The following is a 20,345-nucleotide window of genomic DNA, read 5'->3' on the forward strand; positions in this document are numbered from 1 at the left end:
CTAAAGTAGAGACGACAGGACATGGACCCCATACATCTGAATGAACTAAAGAAAAAGGTTGATTAGACCGTTTATTAACTCTAGGAGGGTAACTCACACGATGAAGTTTCCCAAACTGACATGACTCACAATTCAAACTAGAAAGAGACCGAAACCGACTATCCAAAATCTTTAAACTCTCCAACAAAGGATGACCCAAACGACAATAAATCTGGTGGGGTGACGCCACACCGATACACGCCAAAGATGAAGTGTCCTCAAGTATGTAAAGTCCCCCCGACTCACGACCTCTACCAATCATCTTCTTCGTCGTAAGATCCTGAAATACACAAAAATCCGGGAAAAAGGTTATAGAACAGTTATGAGATTTGGTAAAACGATTAACAGAGAAAAGGTTGACTGGGAAATCAGGCAAGTAGAAAACAGAAGATAAAGACAAAGAAGGTGTAACATGTGCAGTACCAGTACCAGTTATGTTAGCTAAGAAACCATTAGCTAAAGTAACACAAGACGAAGATTTTTGGAAGGAAGAAAGAATACCTGAAACACCAGTCATGTGATCCGATGCCCCTAAATCAATGATCCAAGGACGAGTAGCAGTCGAAATACAGGTAGTAGCATTACCTGTCTTAACAAAGGTGGCGGTTGGAGGCTGGGCTGATTGAGAAATCTGAAATTGTGTAAAACGGGCATATTCTTCATCGACATCTTCACTGTCTTACCCTCAGTGTGGAGATGCGAACTGTAGACTCATAGTGGTAGCTGAATTGGCAAACTGTTACTGAGGTGGTTTGCCATGAAGTTTCCAACAAAAGCGTTGAATATGTCCTGGACGACCACAATGATGACAACTCCTCACTTGCCCCGAACCATCAGGAACACTCTAAGTACCCAAGGTAGGTGGTTTACTAGAACCAGCCCCACCACCACGACCACGACCAGCACCACTATTACCATTACCACCAGTACCAGCCCCACCATTGGGCCCACGGTTCTGGGGAAAAGAAGCCAAGGCCGAATTATCAACAGTAGTAGTAGTCTCACAGGAGACACGTAGAACCCTGCAAAAAAGTCTCAGACAATGTCACTACCTTGTCACCACCAAGAATTTGGGAACGGACTGAATCGAACTCCTTCCCAAGTCCTCCCAAAAATCCCATAACAGCAAGCTGCTCCCGCTGACTTTGCATTGCTTCTACATTAGAAGTAATGTGAAGAAGAGAATTAAGCTCCTCATACATCCTTTTAAAATCAGCAAAGTATTGGGTCAAAGGATGACCCTTTCGATCAACTCTATAGAACTCCTAGGACAACTCATAAATGTGAGAAAGGTTGTTTTGTCCAGAGTACAAAACATTGAGATACTCCCAAAGTTCCTTAACTGTATCAATATGTGTTACCAAATCAACAATTTGGTGCTCCATAGAATTCAGCATTTGTCCCAGGATTCTAGCATCAACTGTATCCCACAATGGGTCATCATCAGGCTTGAGCTTAAATAGGTGATCCTGCTGATCACGTCCCGTCAATACCAACTTCACAATTTTCTTCCATTGTTGAAAGTTGGTAATTCCCTCCAATTTCTTTTTAGTGATTCGATTAGAGGAAGAAGAGAAAACTTCAGTCATCACAGACTTAGAACCATCACCCATAATTTACTACCAAATTGATGAAGTGAAGAAATACGAATAAAAATTCTGGAAAAAATCAAACCTCCAAAAACCCTGGCAAAAATCGATTATAAGAGAAGATGATCAACACTAAGAAATTCTTCTATATGTCCTTCGAAAGAGGGGCAGCACAGTCCAAAAATTCAGCCAAGTCCAGAAACAGTCCCAAAAATCGATTTCAAATCCCTATGAAAAAATCGATTTTTCTCTCTTGAAAAATCGATCTCAAAACCCTAATAAAAGGTGTCAATCCTATGCTTCAGCCTTCAATTCAATCTTCACTCCGTCCAATGCAATCCACAAACACAAAAGAGACCAAGTTCTTAATTTATACCATGAACTAGTCTCAAAAAGCCTCCAAAATACAGCATAGGATGCTGCACCCCTTCAAACAGAAAGAGGAAGAAACCGCAAGTCTTCACGCTTCAATACCACTTCAATCTTCAATCTTAAGTTGTAGAAAAGACAGAGAAGTCCACCAAGAGCTGTAACAGTGCTTAAAGCTTTGATACCATGTCAATAATAAGAGAAAAGGAAGAAGGAGGAACGAGAGAAGAAGAGGAGAAAGATGAATGCAACTTGGGAGTTACACAATGAGTGTAATCCTCCCTCTAAACTTCAATATATAGCCACTTAAGGGTAAAAAAGGAAAAAAGAAAAATAAAAGTAAGACTAATTTACTAATCTACCCTTCCTCACACCTCTCGGTATTAGCTATAGAAACTAATACCGAGACTACATAGTTCTCGATAACAAGTATCACTCTGATGGTTTTGTTGAACGGCTGAAGGCAACTTATGGTGTTGACTACTTTGAGACTTTCTCTCCTATGGCACGATTGAATTCCATTTGCCTTATTGTTTCTATGGCTGTAAACTTTGATTGGCCTTTATTTCAATTGGACGTTAAAAATTCCTTCCTCTATGGTGACTTACTCGAAGAGGTCTATATGGAGCAACCTCCAGGGTATGTTGCTCAGGAGGAGAATGGTGGATGTGTGTGTAGGTTGCACAAGGCTATTTATGGGCCGAAACAGTCCCCTCAAGCGTGGTTCAAGAAATTCAATGCTATTGTGATTGGCTATGGTTTTTCTCAGTGTTTTTCTAACCATTCAGTATTTGTTCGTCGCCAAGGAGAGAAATTGGTTCTTCTTGTTGTCTATGTAGATGACATCATTGTCTCAGGAAACGATGAGAGTCGCATTAAGGAGGTAAAGAATTACTTACAGCAGCAATTTCAGACCAAAGACTTGGGCCAGCTTCATTACATTCTTGGGGTTGAGGTTATTAGAAGCAAAAAGGGGGATCAGCCTATCTCAAAGAAAGTATATTGTAGATCTCTTGACTGACACTGGTATGCTTGCTGCCAAACCAGTGGATATTCCTATGGATCCTAATAAAAAATTTGGGATTGATGATGGTGAACCTCTCAAAGAGGTCCATTCCTACAGAAGCTTGATTGGGAAGTTAATATACTTGACTGCCACTCATAGTTATTAAGGCGTCGCCATGGCGATAAGGTGGTTTTATAAGGGTGAGGCGATTGGACGCCTTATGGTATGTAACAAAGGCGAACACTTTGGTCTCTAAGGCGTCGCCTTGGGCACCTTAGGACGCCTAATCCTCTAGGCGGTCGCCTTAGTACTTTTTTAAAAAATAAATCTATTTTTTACTTTTTTTATGTTGTTGAAGTTATTCTAATTTCCATAATGTTAATGGTTTTATGGTTTGGTTCCATGCTCTGAGAAGCATGGAATCATATGTTAAAAAAAACAAAAGAAAAACAAAACCTAAATCGATTTCAACTCACCGTCTCACTCACTCTCACCCATAACCCATTTGACCAAAAAGAAAAAAAAAAAAAAAAAAAAAAAGAAGAGAATCAGCGAAAGAGAAAAGGAAGAAGCAGCAGCGAATCACGACTATCGCGACCTCACTCCTCAGTCCCTCTCAGTCCCAGAAGGTATCAACGGCATCCGGCGACTCCGGCGAGGCGGCGACATATCCAACCTTTTAAGTACTGTGTTTTTTTTTTCCTTTCTAAACCGAAACCCCTTCTAACCTCTCCATCCTCCATCGACGTCTCCATCTCCAGCGGTCCAGCATTCCAACCTCAACCTCCACCGGCGACATCTTCAACCTCCAGCGACATCCGGCGAGGCAGCAACATCTCCAGCCTTGTAAGTATTGTGCTTTTTTTGGTTTTTCTTTTTTTCTTTTTTTCCTTCTAAACCTAAACCTCTTCTAAGTTCTAAGTTCTAACCTCTCCACTCTCCATCGACATCTCCATCTCCAGCGGTCCTCAACCTCCACCAGCATCAGGCGAGGCGGCGACATCTCCAGACTTGTAAGTATTGTGTTTTTTTTTTCTTTTTTCCTTCTAACCTCTCCACTCTCCACCAACATCTCCAGCCTTGTATGTTCTTTTGTTTGTTTCTAAAGAGGACTGTGGAGTAACAAACAGTGAAACAGTTCCTTTAACTTCATTGAGTTCATTCAATCTTGTCATTCTTTCTTTTCCTTCTTTTTTTCACAGAATTGAATGATTTCTTTATTGGACTAAAATGAAGTGATCACAAGACCAGAACTTGTAAATATTTCATATTTATGAATGGTTTTGAACTTTTGATTGGGCAGCTCTCTTGGCTGCATTTGGATGGACTTTGGAGAGAGGTCCTTTCTTTTCGTTTTCTGCTTGCTTGGAGCCTGAGCTACAGATTCTGTATATGCCTTTTGTATATGTCTTATACTCTTATTGTCTTTTGTAGTTTTGTTTGCTGCCTTGCATTATTGGAAATCGGAATACCATTCTAGTATTCTTTACTTCTATTAGCTTCTATATTTTTAATTTTTTCTATTTTCTGTCATTGTAGACAACTAGACATCAGACAAAGAGAGTACAATGTCCAATGTTGGTGGTAATAGTGGGGCTGAAAATATAAGTATAGCGGGGTCAGGAATTGATCCAAGCAAGGATCCAAAAAGGAAGGTTACGTCTAATGATCCTGGATGGAAGTATGGATCCTGGCCTAATTTAGAAGACAGGAATTGTGTCAAGTGTACCCTTTGTGGGGTGGATACCAAAGGAGGAATAAAAAGATTGAAGCAACACTTGATTGGTGGCTATGGAGATGTAGCCAAGTGCACAAAGACAACTGCAGAAATTGCTAAAGAGATGAGAGAAGCAATCTTGAAAAACAAGAGGAAGATGGAAAACTTGGATGATTTGGATGTTGGTGGTGAAGATTCACATGTGGAAGGGGCCGGAGAAGGGCATATAGAATCGGGTTTTGGGGGGATGGGGGGATCAAGCCTTATCCCAAGCTCTGGAACAACTTCAAAAAAACAGAAAGTTGTAGTTTAGACCATAGTCAAACAAGAAGTAGGGGGTTCCATGGATGCTCATGTCAAGAGGCGAAATCATGAAAAGGTTGTTGCAGAATGGCAGGGTAAAGGTCCCCAACAGACTACAATGGAGAACAGTCTGAGATCAGAGGAGGAAAGAGATAAACTTCGTTCTTATTTTGCAAAGTGAGCTTTTGAAAGCGGCGTTCCATTCAATGGATTGAAGCTAAGGAGCTTTGAGGAGTTGGTTGAGGCAATTAGAAAGTATGGGCCAGGTTTCAAGCCCCCTTCATTTCATGATTATAGGGTTCCTCTATTGAAGTTTGAGAAGGAGAAAATTGATGAAATAAAAAAGAAACATAAAATCTCTTGGAAGAAATGGTGCACTCTCATGTCTGACAGGTGGACAGACAAGAAAGGAAGGCATTTAATTAATTTTCTTGTCAACAGTACGGAGGGGACATTTGTTTTAGGGTCTGTGGATGCATCAAGTCAAATACAAGATGCAAAAATGTTATTTGAGCTCCTTGATAGTAAGCTTGAGGAGATTGGAGAGGAGAATGTGGTTCAAGTGGTCACTGATAATGCTTCCAATTATGTTGCTGTTGGAAGGTTATTAATGGAGAAAAGAAAAAAATTGTATTGGACTCCATATGCAGCTCGTTGCCTAGACCTTATGATGGAGGAGATAGGCAATAGAAAAACATACAGGTCTATGATATTGAAGGGGATAAAAATTACTAGCTTCATCTATAGGCATACTCGCCTTCTTGAAGCTATGAGGGTACAAACAAGAGGAGTAGACTTAGTGAGAGCTGGAGCAACCAGATTTACATCTTCATATTTAATACTTCAGATCTTATTGAAGCATAAGGATGCTTTGAGGAAATTATTTCTTTCTGATCATTGGGAGAATTCTAAGTTATCACATACAGAGGCAGGGAAGCAAATTGTTGAAATAGTTATTTCCACACCTTTCTGGAATGGTGTGCAAGATTGCTTGAGAGCATCATTGCCTCTTCTTCAAGTATTGAGGATAGTAGATGGAGATGAGAGACCTGCATTGCCTGAAGTATATATTGCAATGGAAGAGGCAAAGAAGAACATCAAATCAAATTTTAAGGACAGAGAAAGAAAATGGAAGAAGATTATAAAAATTATTGATAAGCGTTGGATAACTCAAATGGAGCGACCAATATATTTGGCTGCATTTCTCCTCAATCTAAGCAAGTTCTTTAATGCAATTGAGAAGGAATTAGATGAATCTTTAGCCAACTCCTTGATGCATAAAGCAAATGATGTCTTCAATGATATTCTTGCAAAGATGGTGCCTAATGCAACCTTGCAAGACAAGATCAGTGAACAATCTGCTACTTATGCTAGAAGTAATGGATCTTTTGCAAAGGAGATGACGATTAGACAAAGGGATAAGTTGAATCCTAGTAAGTATTTTTCTTTTTAATTTATATTGTTTGGTTGTTTCACTTGTTTGTACTTTATACTTTGTATGTTGATTTTAATTTAATCTATATTTTTTCTTATATATACTTATAGTTGTTTGGTGGGAAAAACATGGAAGCTCTACACCTGAGCTTACAAAGCTTGCAAGGCGCTTACTTGGTCTTTGTTGCTCATCTTCTGGTTGTGAGCACAATTGGAGCATATTTGAGTTTGTGAGTAATTGAGTACTTCAGTACCAAGTTAATTTTATTTTTATTTTTTGTTTTTTGTGTTGTTTTATGAAAGAATGATTTAAGGAATAAAAAGTAATATTTTCATATTGTTAATTGTTCTTCAAATTCACACCAAGAAGACGAAGAGGTTAGAGCATCAACGTTTAAATGATCTTGTTTACATCCAGTATAACCACCGTCTTCAAGTAAGGTTCCAAGAAAGAAAGGAACAATGTAGAAATTCTAATCCACTGGTGCTTGACCGGCGTATCAGATGATGAATTAGTTCATCCTGGGCATGATCTCACTTGGAGAACTGTATCAACAGCAGCTGGGGCATCTTCATCACTTCATGGCGCCAATAGAGCAAGGAGGTCTGGACCATCAACCAGTGGAGCGGTTCCAGCCATTCTCTTATTCACAGCGTAGTAGGGGGAGGGGTGAGGAGTCTTCAGATGAAGAACTGGAGGTCGGGTTGGAGTTGGAGGAAGAGGATATGCGTGATGATGAAAATGTTGAGGATGATTTTGGTATACAAAGTAATGCTGTGGGCAATCAACAGGAGAAAGAAGAATATTTAAATACACTTAATTGGGATTGAAATTTGAAGTAGTGAAGTACCTATTGAACAATTTGTATTGGAATTTGGATGTTTTCTTTTAGACTTTTCTTCACTTTAAGTATTTGAATGTTTAAGCTTTAATGATTACTTAATATTGGTATTTTACTATTTCAGGTTATTTTATGTTTTCTTTTATTAAGTATTGATTGACAAGGTCACATAAGTAGAAATATAGTGGATGACCTTAGGGCCTACTGCCTAAGCACTCATGTTGGCATCGTACAGGTAAGTATAATAATTTACCAACCCTTTATTCTTTATGTTTAATAATTTGTAATGTTGTTTCATATTTATATGCTATATTACTATGATAATTTGATGAACTTAGTTTGTTAATTTGTTTTTTTGATGAATTTCTTGCATTGGTTTGACTCTTTAATATTTATTTGGCAAAGAAGTAGAATGATATAATTTTTAATATACTATTTGTGCCAAATAAAATGGTTATATAAAAAAATAGAACCCTAGAACGCCTTGTGGCCGCCCTATCGCCAAGGCGCTTAGGAAGCCCCTCAAATGCCGCGATCGCCTTGGCGCCTTGATAACTATGCTGTCACTAGGCCAGACATATCATTTGTTGTTGGGGTTCTCAGTCAGTTCATGCAATCTCCTTGTAAGTCTCATTGGGATGCAGTTATTCGGGTACTTCGTTATTTGAAAGGTGCTCCTGGGAAGGCGCTTATTTACCGTCCCAATAGACATGGAGTTCGTTGCGTACTCTGATGCAGATTAGGTAGGTTCAGCCAGTGATCGTCGGACTACCACAGGATATTGTACTTTTGTTGGCGGAAACCTGGTTACGTGGCTGAGCAAGAAACAGACCACGGTTGTCATATCTAGTGCTGAAGCAGAGTATATAGATATGGCGCATACTACTGCTGAGTTAATGTGGATTCGGTTGTTACTTCTTGAGATGGGTTTTCCAGTCCCAACTCCTATGAAGATGTATTGTGACAACCAGGCAGCCATCCACATTGCTAGTAATCTGGTCTTTCATGAGAGGAACAAACATATTGAAGTGGACTGTCACTTCGTTTGCAGTATCGTGTTGAAGAAGTTGATTGAGACACCATTTGTTTCCTCGTCTGATCAGCTTGTTGATGTGTTTATCAAGTCTCTTTTTGCTTCTAGTTTTGTTCTTGTTGTAACAAGCTAAGCATGGGTGATATATATGCTCCAGCTTGCAGGGGAGTGTAGAAGTATTAGTATGCTAGGGGCAGTTTAGTCTTTTCCTCCTTCTTTTCTATCAGTTCTTGAGTTCTATGTACTGTCGGCTGGTTGTAGGGGCAGTATTGTCCTATCCTTTTACTATGATTAATTATAAATAGAGCGGGACAGACCTGCGATAGAACATTCTGTTCTAGCTGCAGGTTCTCTCCCACCTTTGAACCCTGTGTGCTTCTTCTCCTCTCTTCTTCTCTTCTTTCTCTTCTTCATTCTCTTATTATTCTGGTCTGATTATAGGATTCTAATGTTATAACAGTTTTAATGAAGGGAAGTGTGCTGGAATGAATTGAGAGCAAGGTTAGAGTTAGGGTTTTGGGTTTTTGAAAAGAGGAAAAGATGGATTTTTAGGGTTTATGATGGTCAAATGAGGGAACCACCTGGACCGAGTTTTCCTAGGTATGAAAGGAGAATTCGATCAAAGTTTCGTGTGATTTGGCTGGCTGGTTTGGTCTGGGCAGAATTAAGATATTTGGGAAAATTGAAAACAAAAAGGGGGAATCTAAGGGCTTGGGCTGTGAGAGGATTAGAAGAAGAATTATTGGGGATGGGAATGATTCAAACTCACTGTTGTTGCAGAATTTCCTTGGCAGCAGCTTTTTTTATTGTAACACTTGAATAAAAATCAGAACTTTAAAGTAGATCTTCAAAGGAACCACTCGAGCTTCACACCGCAAGCTGTCGATTGGATCAAACACCAATCCCACCAACGAACTACCCGGGCTTCCCACCACAAGGTTTCAATCGGATCAAACACCGATCCCACCAGCCTTGATCAAACACAAATCAAAAATCTTCAATGGAGAAGAAGAGCAGCAAAAGCTTCTCATTAATATCAAAATTCGTGTTCAATACTTGCCCACCTTACAACCTTATATAAAAGACTCAAAAATAGACTCCTACACTAAAAAGGAAAGGCCTAACCCAATCCTTAACCTATTAGGTAATTTAAACTGACTAGGACACTGAAATAGACTCAAGACAGAGTCCAAACCCAGCCCAACTGAACACTTGAAAGAAAAACTACTAAAATCACTTCAATTGAACCAGTGGTTGAACCAGTTCAATTTAAGAACAAAAATACCAAAATAAAACTAAGTACCAATTCAATTTAAGAACAAAAACACCAAAATAAAACTAAGTATGGAACTAACACAACTAATCCCGTATGAAACCTAATTACCCATATTTTAGGCCCATAAAAGTGGCCTATTACCATAGTTATCAAGGCATCACCAAGGCGACATGTTATGGCATCCTGGCGGTTTTCAAGGGTCAAGGCGAGCAGTCGCCTTATGGAAAGGCGTTATGATATTATTTTATTATTATTTTTTTATTTTATTCTATTTCCTACATTTGTATTGGTTTTGTGTATATGATTTCAATATAGTGTAATACACCGAATCATTTAAAAACAAAACAAAATAAAAATATGTAGAATTTTATTTCATTTCTTAGATTTTCATAGGCTTGTATACCTTATTTTTGTACATTGCGTTACATAGAATCACCTAAAGCAAACAAAATCGAAAGAAACCCCAGACTTCAACTCTCGGCTTCGTGCTCCAGAGACTCCTGCTCCTGCTCATCGACTCCAGTGCCTTCAACGATGATGAATCACGACCACGAACTCTGCTCCGGTGAGGGACTGCGGCCTCGAATCTTCTCCCGGTAAGTTTCTTTTCTTCTATGTTCCATTTTCTTCTTCTTCTTCTTCTTCTTCTTCTTCTTCTTCTTTAAAGGAGAAAATAAAACCCTTGACCTCCAACTCCAGCGATGTCGGCTCTTGCTTAGTGACTCCAGGGCCATTTCCTTTGATGATGATGAATCGCGACCACGAACTCTACTCCGGTGAGAGACTGGGACCTCGAATCCTTGCTGTGATGTTCTATTTTTTTTCCCCCTTCTTTCAATTTTTTTTTCTAGTGGCTGTTCTGTTACTCGATTATGTTACCCGACTCCTTTTTTATTTTTATTTTTTTAAATATACTTCTTCTTCTTCTTTTTCCCCTTTCCCTGCGACACTTCTCTAAAGAAGAAAGGAATCAAGTAACAGAATCGAATGATTAATCGAAGGAACAGGATCGTCTTCTTCTTCCCCTTTCCCTCCAACACTTCTCTGAAGTATTCTTTGTTCCTCTTTCGATTGTCAACTGTTTGTTGCAAAATTGATTGTATTGGTTCCCCTTTCCCTGCTACACTTCTCTGAAGACAATCATGATCTCTAGATTTTTCAGAAACCAAGGCATATGCCCTTTTAAAATTTCTGAAACTTTCAATGTTCTTGCTCAGTTGCGTTTTTTTCCCCTCCTTTTTCTTCTCATCTTCCTTCTTCTTCTATGTTGGTGCCAGTAGTGGTGGCTGCTAATGGTGTGGCCGGTGGCTGTAATTCTGTGGTATGTGATTTTGTTATTCATATCAAACTGTGCAACTGTTAGTATAAGTCATGTAATTTTATCATTTTCTGATTATATGATTATGTAATCTGAGATTATTTGATTTTGTGTTTCACTTATTTTGTAATGTTGTGATTATATGATTATGTACTTCCTTGATTGTTGACCTCATTTTAATGTTTTATGGATGGATTGTTGACTTCATTGTAATGAGTCTAATGAATTATATAATTTTTAATATGCTATGAGTGCTAAATAAAATGGTTCTATAAAAAAAAAGAACACTAGAACGCCTTGTACGCCGTGGCAACACCTTGCGTCCGCCCTATCACTAAGGCGCTTAAGAAGGCCCTCAAACGCCTTGGTCGCCTTGCCGCCTTGATAACTATGCCTATTACATAGAAAACCCATGGGATCAAAGGCCTAACATGTATATAACCCAACCCTAGACTTATTCTTAAGCAAACAAGCCCAGTTTGGTGATAAATCTGCATCAACTCTCCCCAGCTTGAAAAATTCATCCAACTAGAATTTTGTAGTGATGAGGGGGAAACATGCGAGTAGAAGCTTTGACCATTCCAATACAAAACTTTGGTGATGAAGGAACATTAGAAATAAAGTTTTCAAGGCGTGGAGCTTTCTCTTCAGAGAACCATGGTGGCATAACAACTCTATGTGCTCAAGCTCTGAATCAATATCAACTGTGAATGTCGTATTCACTTATTTCACTTCATCTTCCACTGTTTCAGCTCTGATACCTTAATGTAGTTTTAGATTGGTAGGAATCCAACTAGAAGCCAAATAATCAGGAATTGTTATGAAGTAACTCGGGTAGGTCAAAAACAGATATTTTGGTCAAATTAGGGTTGGGGTTTAATGGAACCTTGGGTTTGATGGTAGGGTTAGGGTAAGTTGACGTTGGGGAATCGTCCAATGAAGGTTACATCAAGTTTCAATGAAGGGAAGTGTGCTGGAATGAATTGGCAGCAAGGTTAGAGTTAGGGTTTTGGGATTTTGAAAAGAGGAAAAGATGAATTTTTAGGGCTTATGATGATCAAATGAGGGAAACACTTGGACCGAATTTTCCGAGGTATGAAAGGAGAATTCGATCAAAATTTGGTGTGATTTGGCTGGCTGGTTTGGTGTGGGCAGAATTTAGGTATTAGGAAAATTGAAAACAAAAGGGGGAATCTTAGGATTTGGGCTGTGAGAGGATTAGAAGAAGAATTGTTGGGGATGTGGATGAGATTGAAACTTACTATTGTTGCAGAATTTCCTTAGCACCATCTTGTAGGATTGTAAAACTTAAATAAAAATCAGAACTTGAAAGTAGATCTTCAAAGGAACCACCCGGGCTTCACACCGTAAGGTGTCGATTGGATCAAACACTAATCCCACCAACGAACCCCCCGGGCTTCCCACCAGAAGGTGTCAATCGGATCAAATACTGATCCCACCAGCCTTGATCAAACAAAAGACAAAAATCTTCAATGGAGAAGAAGAGCAAAAGCTTTTCATTAATATCAAAATTCGTATTCAATACTTGCCCCCTCACAACCTTATATAAAAGACTCAAAAATAGACTCCTACACATAGTTGTCATGGCGTCTAGGCAACCCAAGGTGTTGGAGATGATCCAAAATCAAGGCGACACCAACTAGGCGACCAAGGCGTCTAAACGCCTTGACAACTATGCTCTTACACGAAAAAGGAAAGGCTTAACCCAATCCTTAACCTATTAGGTAACTTAAATTGACTAGGAAACAGAAATAGACTCAAAAAAGAGTCCTAATCCAGTCCAACTGAACACTTAAAAGAAAAACTACTAAAATCACTTAAATTGAACCACTAGTTGAACCGGTTCAATTTAAGAATAAAACACCCAAAATAAAACTAAGTATGGAACTAAAATAGCTAATCCCGTATGCAACCTAATTACCCATATTTTAGGCCCACAAAAGTGGCTAATTACATAGAAAACCCATGGGAACCCATGGGATCAAAGGCCCAACATGTATATACCCAACCCTAGACTTATTCCTAAGCAAACAAGCCCAGTTTGGTGATAAATCTGCATCATTACTCGGCAACCCTGGAGAAAATTTTTTCTACCAACCACCTTTGTTAAGAGGGTGGTTTGATGCAGCCACGTTAGCCTGGCAGGACCGGAATGACCCACTTTGGAGACCCACTTTGGAGACCTGGTCTGGTATTTTACATAAGATGTAATCTTTATTTTATTTCTATGGTTAGTAATGGGGGACCGGGAAGGAGAGGGGAAATCTGAGAAGAAATCAGAATTGCAGGGGAGGAGAAGAAGCCGTGAGAAGGAGAGGGGGGGTGCGAAGAGTGAACACGCACAACTCATAAACTCAATTCATTCTTCACTCTCTCAATGATGGGGGATTACATCATACATAAAGAAAAATAAAAAGACTCCTAAAAAAATAAAACTCACCCTCTAACTAAAACTTATCTAATGAGGGAACCAAAAACAATTCAAAAATGGGAAAATATCTATCCCCTATTCCCCTCCCCTCTAAGTTTGTCTAATATCAATCCAGTACCCAAGTTTTGAAAAATATCTACCCCCTCCTACTTTATAAAGATTATATCAACCGTACCCCAACCGTTAAAAACCACCATTAAGTGATGACATGGCATGTACAAAATTTTTAAAACCCCAAAATACCCATCACATAACTTTATTTCAATTTTACCCCTTCCCTACTTTCCCTTTTCGTCTTCTTCTCCCATTTCCTCTGTGTTGCTTCTTCTTCTTCTTCCGCTAGCACCACCATCATCGCCACCCCTGCCGCCTCCGATCCTCTTCTACCACCGCCACCACCACCACCACCACCACACCGCCGAAACCCCTCCTGCGAAACATATACCAAATATATTTCTGATTCTTCACTCTTTTTTTCCCTGTTGGCTAAGTTGATAACTCAGAAATGGATTAGTTGAATCAATCGATTTGAATCGGAATGACCATCGATCCTGAATCCAGTCAATCCGACCCAGTAATTCAAGGTCATTTTAATCGATTTTAGGTTGATACTTGCCCGTTTCAGGCCTATTTGCAACGTTTTTAACTATCAGGAATTGCAGTAACTACCTTTGGTTATGAAGATTAAGGCACTGTTTATGGGCATCACGTCCCAGATCTAACGTTTCACTGGAACTGTAAAAAAATAACGAATGCTTGTTCGTCCGAACTTCAATTTTTGGCATTCAGCTCAGAGAAAAATTCTTTTAACATCAATAAGTATCGTTGGACGAGGAAAACCCAATAGCAACAAAACCCAACTAGAGATGTTTCCCCAGAAGGGATTCTGCATTTCTTCCCTCCTCATTTCTGCTACTACTGTTAATGGCTACTGGAGCTGTTGGGTTTGGTTCAATGGGTTCGATCTCCGCCGCGTTCGGAGAAGAACGGTTTTTCTTCTCTGTATTCATTTAGTGTAGAATAAATGGGAAGAGGGAAGAAACTGGGTGGATGGCACATTAGAGAAGAAAAGACAAACAAGATATAAGAAAGAAAAAAAAGGAAGAATAAAGTAGACGAAATGCAGTGAGTAGAACAAATGAAGAGAGAAGAAACGAGGAGGGTGGGACACTAGAGAAGAAAAGACAAAATGGATGATCGGAGATTTAACAGGCATGGTTGAATTCGGTGCTTTGATGACTAAGTGGAGGATGGGGAAGACTCGATGTCACATTTAATGTGGGCGGTGGAGCTGCTTGCAATTAATGGCACCAGTATTGCGGTGGATAGGAGGAGTGGCGATGGGGCAAGGATGCGAGACAAAACTAAGAATCGCATACCTGGGGTCGACACGGTCACACGAGGCGGAGAAACGGTGGGATAGACACGACGGTGCGGATGATGTCCTGTGGTGAAGCTGATGATTGATTCGAGGCATCAGTGGCTTACGACGGTGCAAATGGTGATGGCTGGGATTGTATTTGGTGATGGATCGGAGACGGTAGAGGTGGAGGTGGTGCTAGCGGAAGACGAAGAAGCAGCACAGAGGAAAAATAGGAAATGGGAAAAGAAGACGAAAAGGGAAAGTAGGGATGGGTAAAATTGGAATAAAGTTACATGAAGGGTATTTTGGGGTTTTAAAAATTTTGTACATGCCATGTCATTACTTAATGGTGCTTTTTAACGGTTGGGGTACGGTTGATATAATCTTTATAAAGTAGGGGAGGGGGTAGATACTTTTCAAAACTTGGGTACTGGATTGATATTAGGCAAACTTAGAGGGGACGGGGTAGATATTTTCCCTTCAAAAATCAAATATCCTACGTAACTAACTTCTAAAATAAAACGAGAATAAAATAAACTAAAATACATTATTTCCCCAAATAAGATAAATTCCTAAAATCCTACTAGATCCAAACATTCAATTTGGACCCGGTTCAACTAGGTTTGGGTCGGTCCAAGGTAGAGCACCAATTGGATCGGCCCGGTCCAAGATTCTCCTGCATCAGTTAGATTACGTAGGAGTTATTTGGTAGTTACTTTATTTGATTTATTTCCTAGTTTGTTTAGTTCCCAATTTTAGTTGGGAGTCTCCATTATTATATTAGAAGTTTCTTTAGCCATGTATTAAGTTGGAGAGAATGGAACGGAATGAAAAAAAAACACTTGTTTGCATGAATGTGGTTGCTGTGAGAGTGTGAAACCAGTGTCGTCTGGTTGGTCCCTTCTTTCCTGCAGGTTGGGTTCTCCTCCCCGATCATTATTTCCCCCCGTCTCTTACCATATCAGGTACAGTACTGACTCGTCATTTATTTTATTCATCCTTTCCTTCTTACTTTATATTCCTTTCTTCCCTATTATATTCTCTATACACAATACCCTGTTTCAGATGGTCTATCAGTCCCTCACATAGTGGAATTGGTCTCTCTTAGTTCTCCTTTCCTCCTATTTTCTGGGTATTGATTCTATTCCCTAGGGCGACCTAAGTCCTAGAGTTCCAATCCGAACTAATCTCACTGCTAAGAGAAACAAGTCAGAACTCATACCTGGTTCTTCTTTTGATGCTAGACCTAGGTTGCAGAATTTCTCCCTTCCTTATCCTTCGATCTCCGGGACAGTGATTGGCTGGAATCAAAAGGCTTTAGATTCAATTACTTCCTCCTAAAATCTTGGCTTGGCTGGACTCTTTTGTGGAGACCTGAGAGCATCGCAAGCTAACAGCCTTTCCGTGGTTCTGCTGTGATTGAAGATTGAAGACAACCCCAACCCCTCCCCCCCATGATATTACCCTTTTAAAGTTAGCCGCCTATATTGCCCCCACTCTCTATCCTTTATTATACTTTATCCCTTTATTTGTGTTTATTCCTAGTTTATCCCCAGTTAATAACTATAAATTCCCATTGTATCCTAGTCTTTGTTCTATCAAGTGAGCCTCTCCTATTTGGTTAATTACAGCCCTGCCACTTCCCCTTGAAAAACGTTATATATTTACAGAACTACCATTACCTCTTGTTATTGACACATTTTGAGCTTGGCTGGGCCCATAGCAAACCCTGGGATTGCGCCAGTGGTACCTCCCTAATGTGTCTCATACTGTTAACAATAAATATTCAGCCACCTGCATCTCCACCTGCTCTTTATGTCTTGGAGGTCTGGTTGGAGATGTTTGGAGTAATATGCATGACTTGCAAGCCCAAATTTTGTTTCTTTTAGACTTCATCAAAACTTAAAAACATGACACCAATAAAATTTATAAGATATAAGCTCCAACATTCTTGCCCATATTAATGAAAATTTTCCCGCTTTTTCTGATCATAAAGGGACGGGAGCTAAAAGTTTGATATTTTTTCAGTTCTCTCCATCAGAGCGAATCTAAATGGATTCAACAAGAATTCAACCAGATGGATCTATAGCTGGGTAAGAAGGGTTCACTTTCAGTAAGTAGGAGGTATATAGAACAGAGAAGTGCCCCTCACCCCTTAAATTCAACAAAGTAAAATTCTGAATAACTCCATTGTTAAAGTTCTAATCTAGATATATTTTGCTTTGGCCATTCTTCATTCAGTTGAAAGCAGCTTTATATGGGTGTACACATGAAAGATGTCACCTACTTTCCCTTCTCTGAGTCCACATTTGATTCATCTCATAAAAAAAAGCTCAAAATTCATTCCAAAAAAGTTGCAGAAAATTAATTCTCCGCATTCCTCAACCGGGTTTTGTACTTGGTGTTAAGTAGAAAGGCTTGATTATCACTGTTAGAACCAAATCTAACAATAATGTAGGAAGATGGTGGACTTATAAAATGAGAATATATTATGATCTCCAAAAAGGTGATAACACCACTGGATGATAAGGAATAGATATTTAAGAGGGTGAGAAGGTGCACCTATAATGGGTATAGTGGATGCTAGTGTGGAGATCACAGTTCTCTTCATTCCAGAAACCATCAAACAAGATGATAACACCATTTCAAGATAGGAACTTGATACTTGGTGGGTGAGAAGATGCACCTATAATGGGTGTGGTGGAGGCTTGTATGGCATATACAAAATTCTTCATTCCAGAAACCATCTGCGGCATATCAGCAATTGGGGAGGAAAGCTGTCTACTAGGTCAACAATTTTGTGAATTTCCTTCTAAGTGGGAATCCTGTGATGAATTCAGTACAAGATGTTTGCACAACTAGCTGAACACGTTAAAAGTGGAAAAGGAAGATGGTATCCCCCAAGGCAGTAACAAAGCCACTGTCTTGTTACAACAAAAGATTTGGTTTGAGAAGAATAAAAGGACTATGGGAAAGATTTTCTGAAGCCACTGACATACCAATACACAGGTTTAAGTAGCACGAACTCTAACCTATCATTGCACGTAGCATTTGCCATTTTCAGATGTTGCAGGCTTGTACCTTTATACATTATTACCTCTCGAGGGGTATGAAACAAAAGAATACCAATTTAAGATTTAATAATTTTCACCTGGAGTTTAAACCTCATGACAAGCAAAACAAATGAATCTCTCAAACATAAATAAATGTGAACCAGTACAGGTATAAATTAGGCATAATTTCGAAGCACTACAAGCAGCATTATGGACATTCCTTGTTATACCAAAAATGGAGGATCATATAATCAGGAGCATTAGGAACAATGACAATGCATCTTAAAAACATAACAAAACAGAATCTTGATTTCTTAAACAGATGCTAATAAACACATTTAAGCATAGAGACAAGAGTGAATAATGAATACTTACAAAGCGAAGGAAGATCACAACTGTCAAAGCACATATACCTCCAAGAAGAATATGCAAACCACTTTTTGCTGTCTTCTGCAAATCAAAGTGGTATTGTTACATAAATACGCCAACATGGAACAAGTCTATAAAACTCATATAAGTGCAAGGCATTTGTATCATCCTTGTTAGAAAACTATCCCAAATAATAACAAGAGAAGATGTGCCTGCTGTTTTGGGTTTGGTTCACTTTCTTGGGTCAAGTTAGGCTAATTTTACATGCCCAATGGGTAATAAGGGCCATGGGCTTAGTATTTTTGAGTCGTTTGAGGTGGTATGGTCGGTCATGTTCAACAGAGGCCTAGGGACGCCCTAGTAAGGAGGAGCGATATGATCCTCATTGAAGGAGCTAAAAGAGCTAGGGGCAAGCCTAAAATGACCATAGGAGAACTTGTGAGGAAAGACATACATTGTCTAGGTCTTGTAGCAAGTACGACCTCGGATAGAGTCTATTGGAGGGCATGGATCCATGTACCAGACCCCATTTAGCTGAGATTCTCTTAACTTGCTAGGTTGTGCCTCTTTCCTCTTACTTTAATCTTTAATCTTTCATTTTTTCTTTTTATTCTCCTTTCATTTGTCATTTTCCATTTTTCTTTTCTCCTCTATTTTCTCATCTTTCTTTTGTTTGGATCCATGTAGCCGACCCCATTAAGTTGGGAGAAGGCTATGTTTTTTGTTGTTGTTGTTGTTGGGCTTAGTATTTTTGAGTCCCCCCATTGAAATGGGTCAATGCTCTGAGCCCAAATATTAGGGACTTGGGTCCTATACGGGATTAAGTAATTAGTCTAATTTGTAGTGGTCAAGAAGCTTTCTATTTGTTTTCTCTAGAACTCTCTTGCTTGAGCATTAAGAGTTACTATTTTCTAATGTTGCAAGGTTACAAATAAAGGAGTAGAGGGATTATACTACCCCAACGATTTTGATAGTGAATGAATATTGGCTTTGGGCCTTTGTGTTTCTGTGAGATGCCCTTTCGGTTAATGAGATACTGAAGGCCGTAGGTGAGAGGCCTTGGTCATAGCCCCTTCTTCCTCTCTTGTTCTTCTACCATATCTCTTGCAACCCTATACCCTTTTTGAAGCTATTAGACACATACTGAACTGCCCTATTGTGCCATTATGGTGGAGTTCTTGTTGGAGATATCAAGATCAAAGAATCATCCCTATCATCTACATACCCTGTGACATCTTGTTCTTGGAGTTTCCATCACAGCATTTTTTCTCTCTCTTGTATCTTCCAATCTGCCCAGCAGATCCTTTTGGGGTTTTAAAGAGTTCATATACTGTTGGAGGCCTTCCATTGATCAGAAATTAAACCCATCTAATGGTTAGTTCTGCAGAAAATTAGTCAAGTTACTAAATCTGGCCCTAATTACAAATTTCGTACCTATGTTGTTATCTTTCAATCTAGCCATCAGTTTGATGAGATTTTTGGAGGAATATATCCACCCAAAAGATTTCACCTTTGACCCAAATTACGTGTTGATCTGTCCAGTAGTTTGCTAGATATTGATTGCTGCTAAATCTGTCACCATACTTTTTATTTTTGTTCCTCCCATTATAATAGATCCAACCATTGGATCCCCATCAAACTTGGGAGTACTGTTCCTGATGCAGTACCAAGTGTCCAGACCCGAAGGAAAAAGAAGAAGAAGAAATAGCCATGAAAGTAGGCTTAGATTGGAGCCATAGCTTAGGTTTATATTTAGTAGGTTCTATACTTAGTTTATTTTTCATGTTTTAGTGTTTTATTGAATTGAACCGGTTGAACTACTGGTTCAATTTAAGTGATTTTATTTAAGTCTTTTATTTTAAGTTATTAGGGACAATTAGGTCATTTTATTGCTTTAAGTTATTAGCTTTTGATTTTTATTCATTCCCTCCCACGATTTATGAAGGAAGAGTTTAGTTTGTAATAGGATTTGGCCTTTGGCCTATTATTATAAGTATTGAAATCGTGGGAGGCTCCCCCACAGTCCATGAGATTAAAAAAATCGTTTGCTGCCTTTGTTGTTGCTGCTCCTTGTGAGGGTTTGCCTCGTGGTTCTATCAAGGAAGAAGGGTAGGTGGATCTCCTACGACTCCTTACACCGTGACGGCTGGGAGGATCCTCTACAGCTGAAAGGTGGTTCTAT

General features: G+C 39.2%; 1 protein-coding gene and 1 long non-coding RNA gene across 4 annotated transcripts in view; one reads left to right on the forward strand and one right to left on the reverse strand.

Moving 5' to 3' along the window:
• The window catches only part of LOC122669196, a 33,776-nt gene that overhangs the window by 9,222 nt on the left and 4,209 nt on the right, over positions 1 to 20,345 (reverse strand). For 2 of the 3 annotated variants that reach the window (XM_043865891.1, XM_043865890.1), the window contains one exon: positions 18,170 to 18,244. In XM_043865891.1, coding sequence (XP_043721826.1) covers positions 18,170 to 18,244 — 75 coding nt within the window. The remainder of the gene's footprint in view (positions 1 to 18,169; positions 18,245 to 20,345) is intronic. The other variant, XM_043865892.1, reaches the window with a different exon arrangement.
• On the forward strand, positions 253 to 18,765 carry LOC122669197. The gene is made up of 3 exons (XR_006333978.1): positions 253 to 265; positions 4,114 to 4,117; positions 18,640 to 18,765. It is a non-coding gene; the product is annotated as an uncharacterized LOC122669197 (long non-coding RNA).

The sequence above is a fragment of the Telopea speciosissima genome, chromosome 7, assembly GCF_018873765.1.
Source record: "Telopea speciosissima isolate NSW1024214 ecotype Mountain lineage chromosome 7, Tspe_v1, whole genome shotgun sequence".
NCBI lineage: Eukaryota > Viridiplantae > Streptophyta > Magnoliopsida > Proteales > Proteaceae > Telopea > Telopea speciosissima.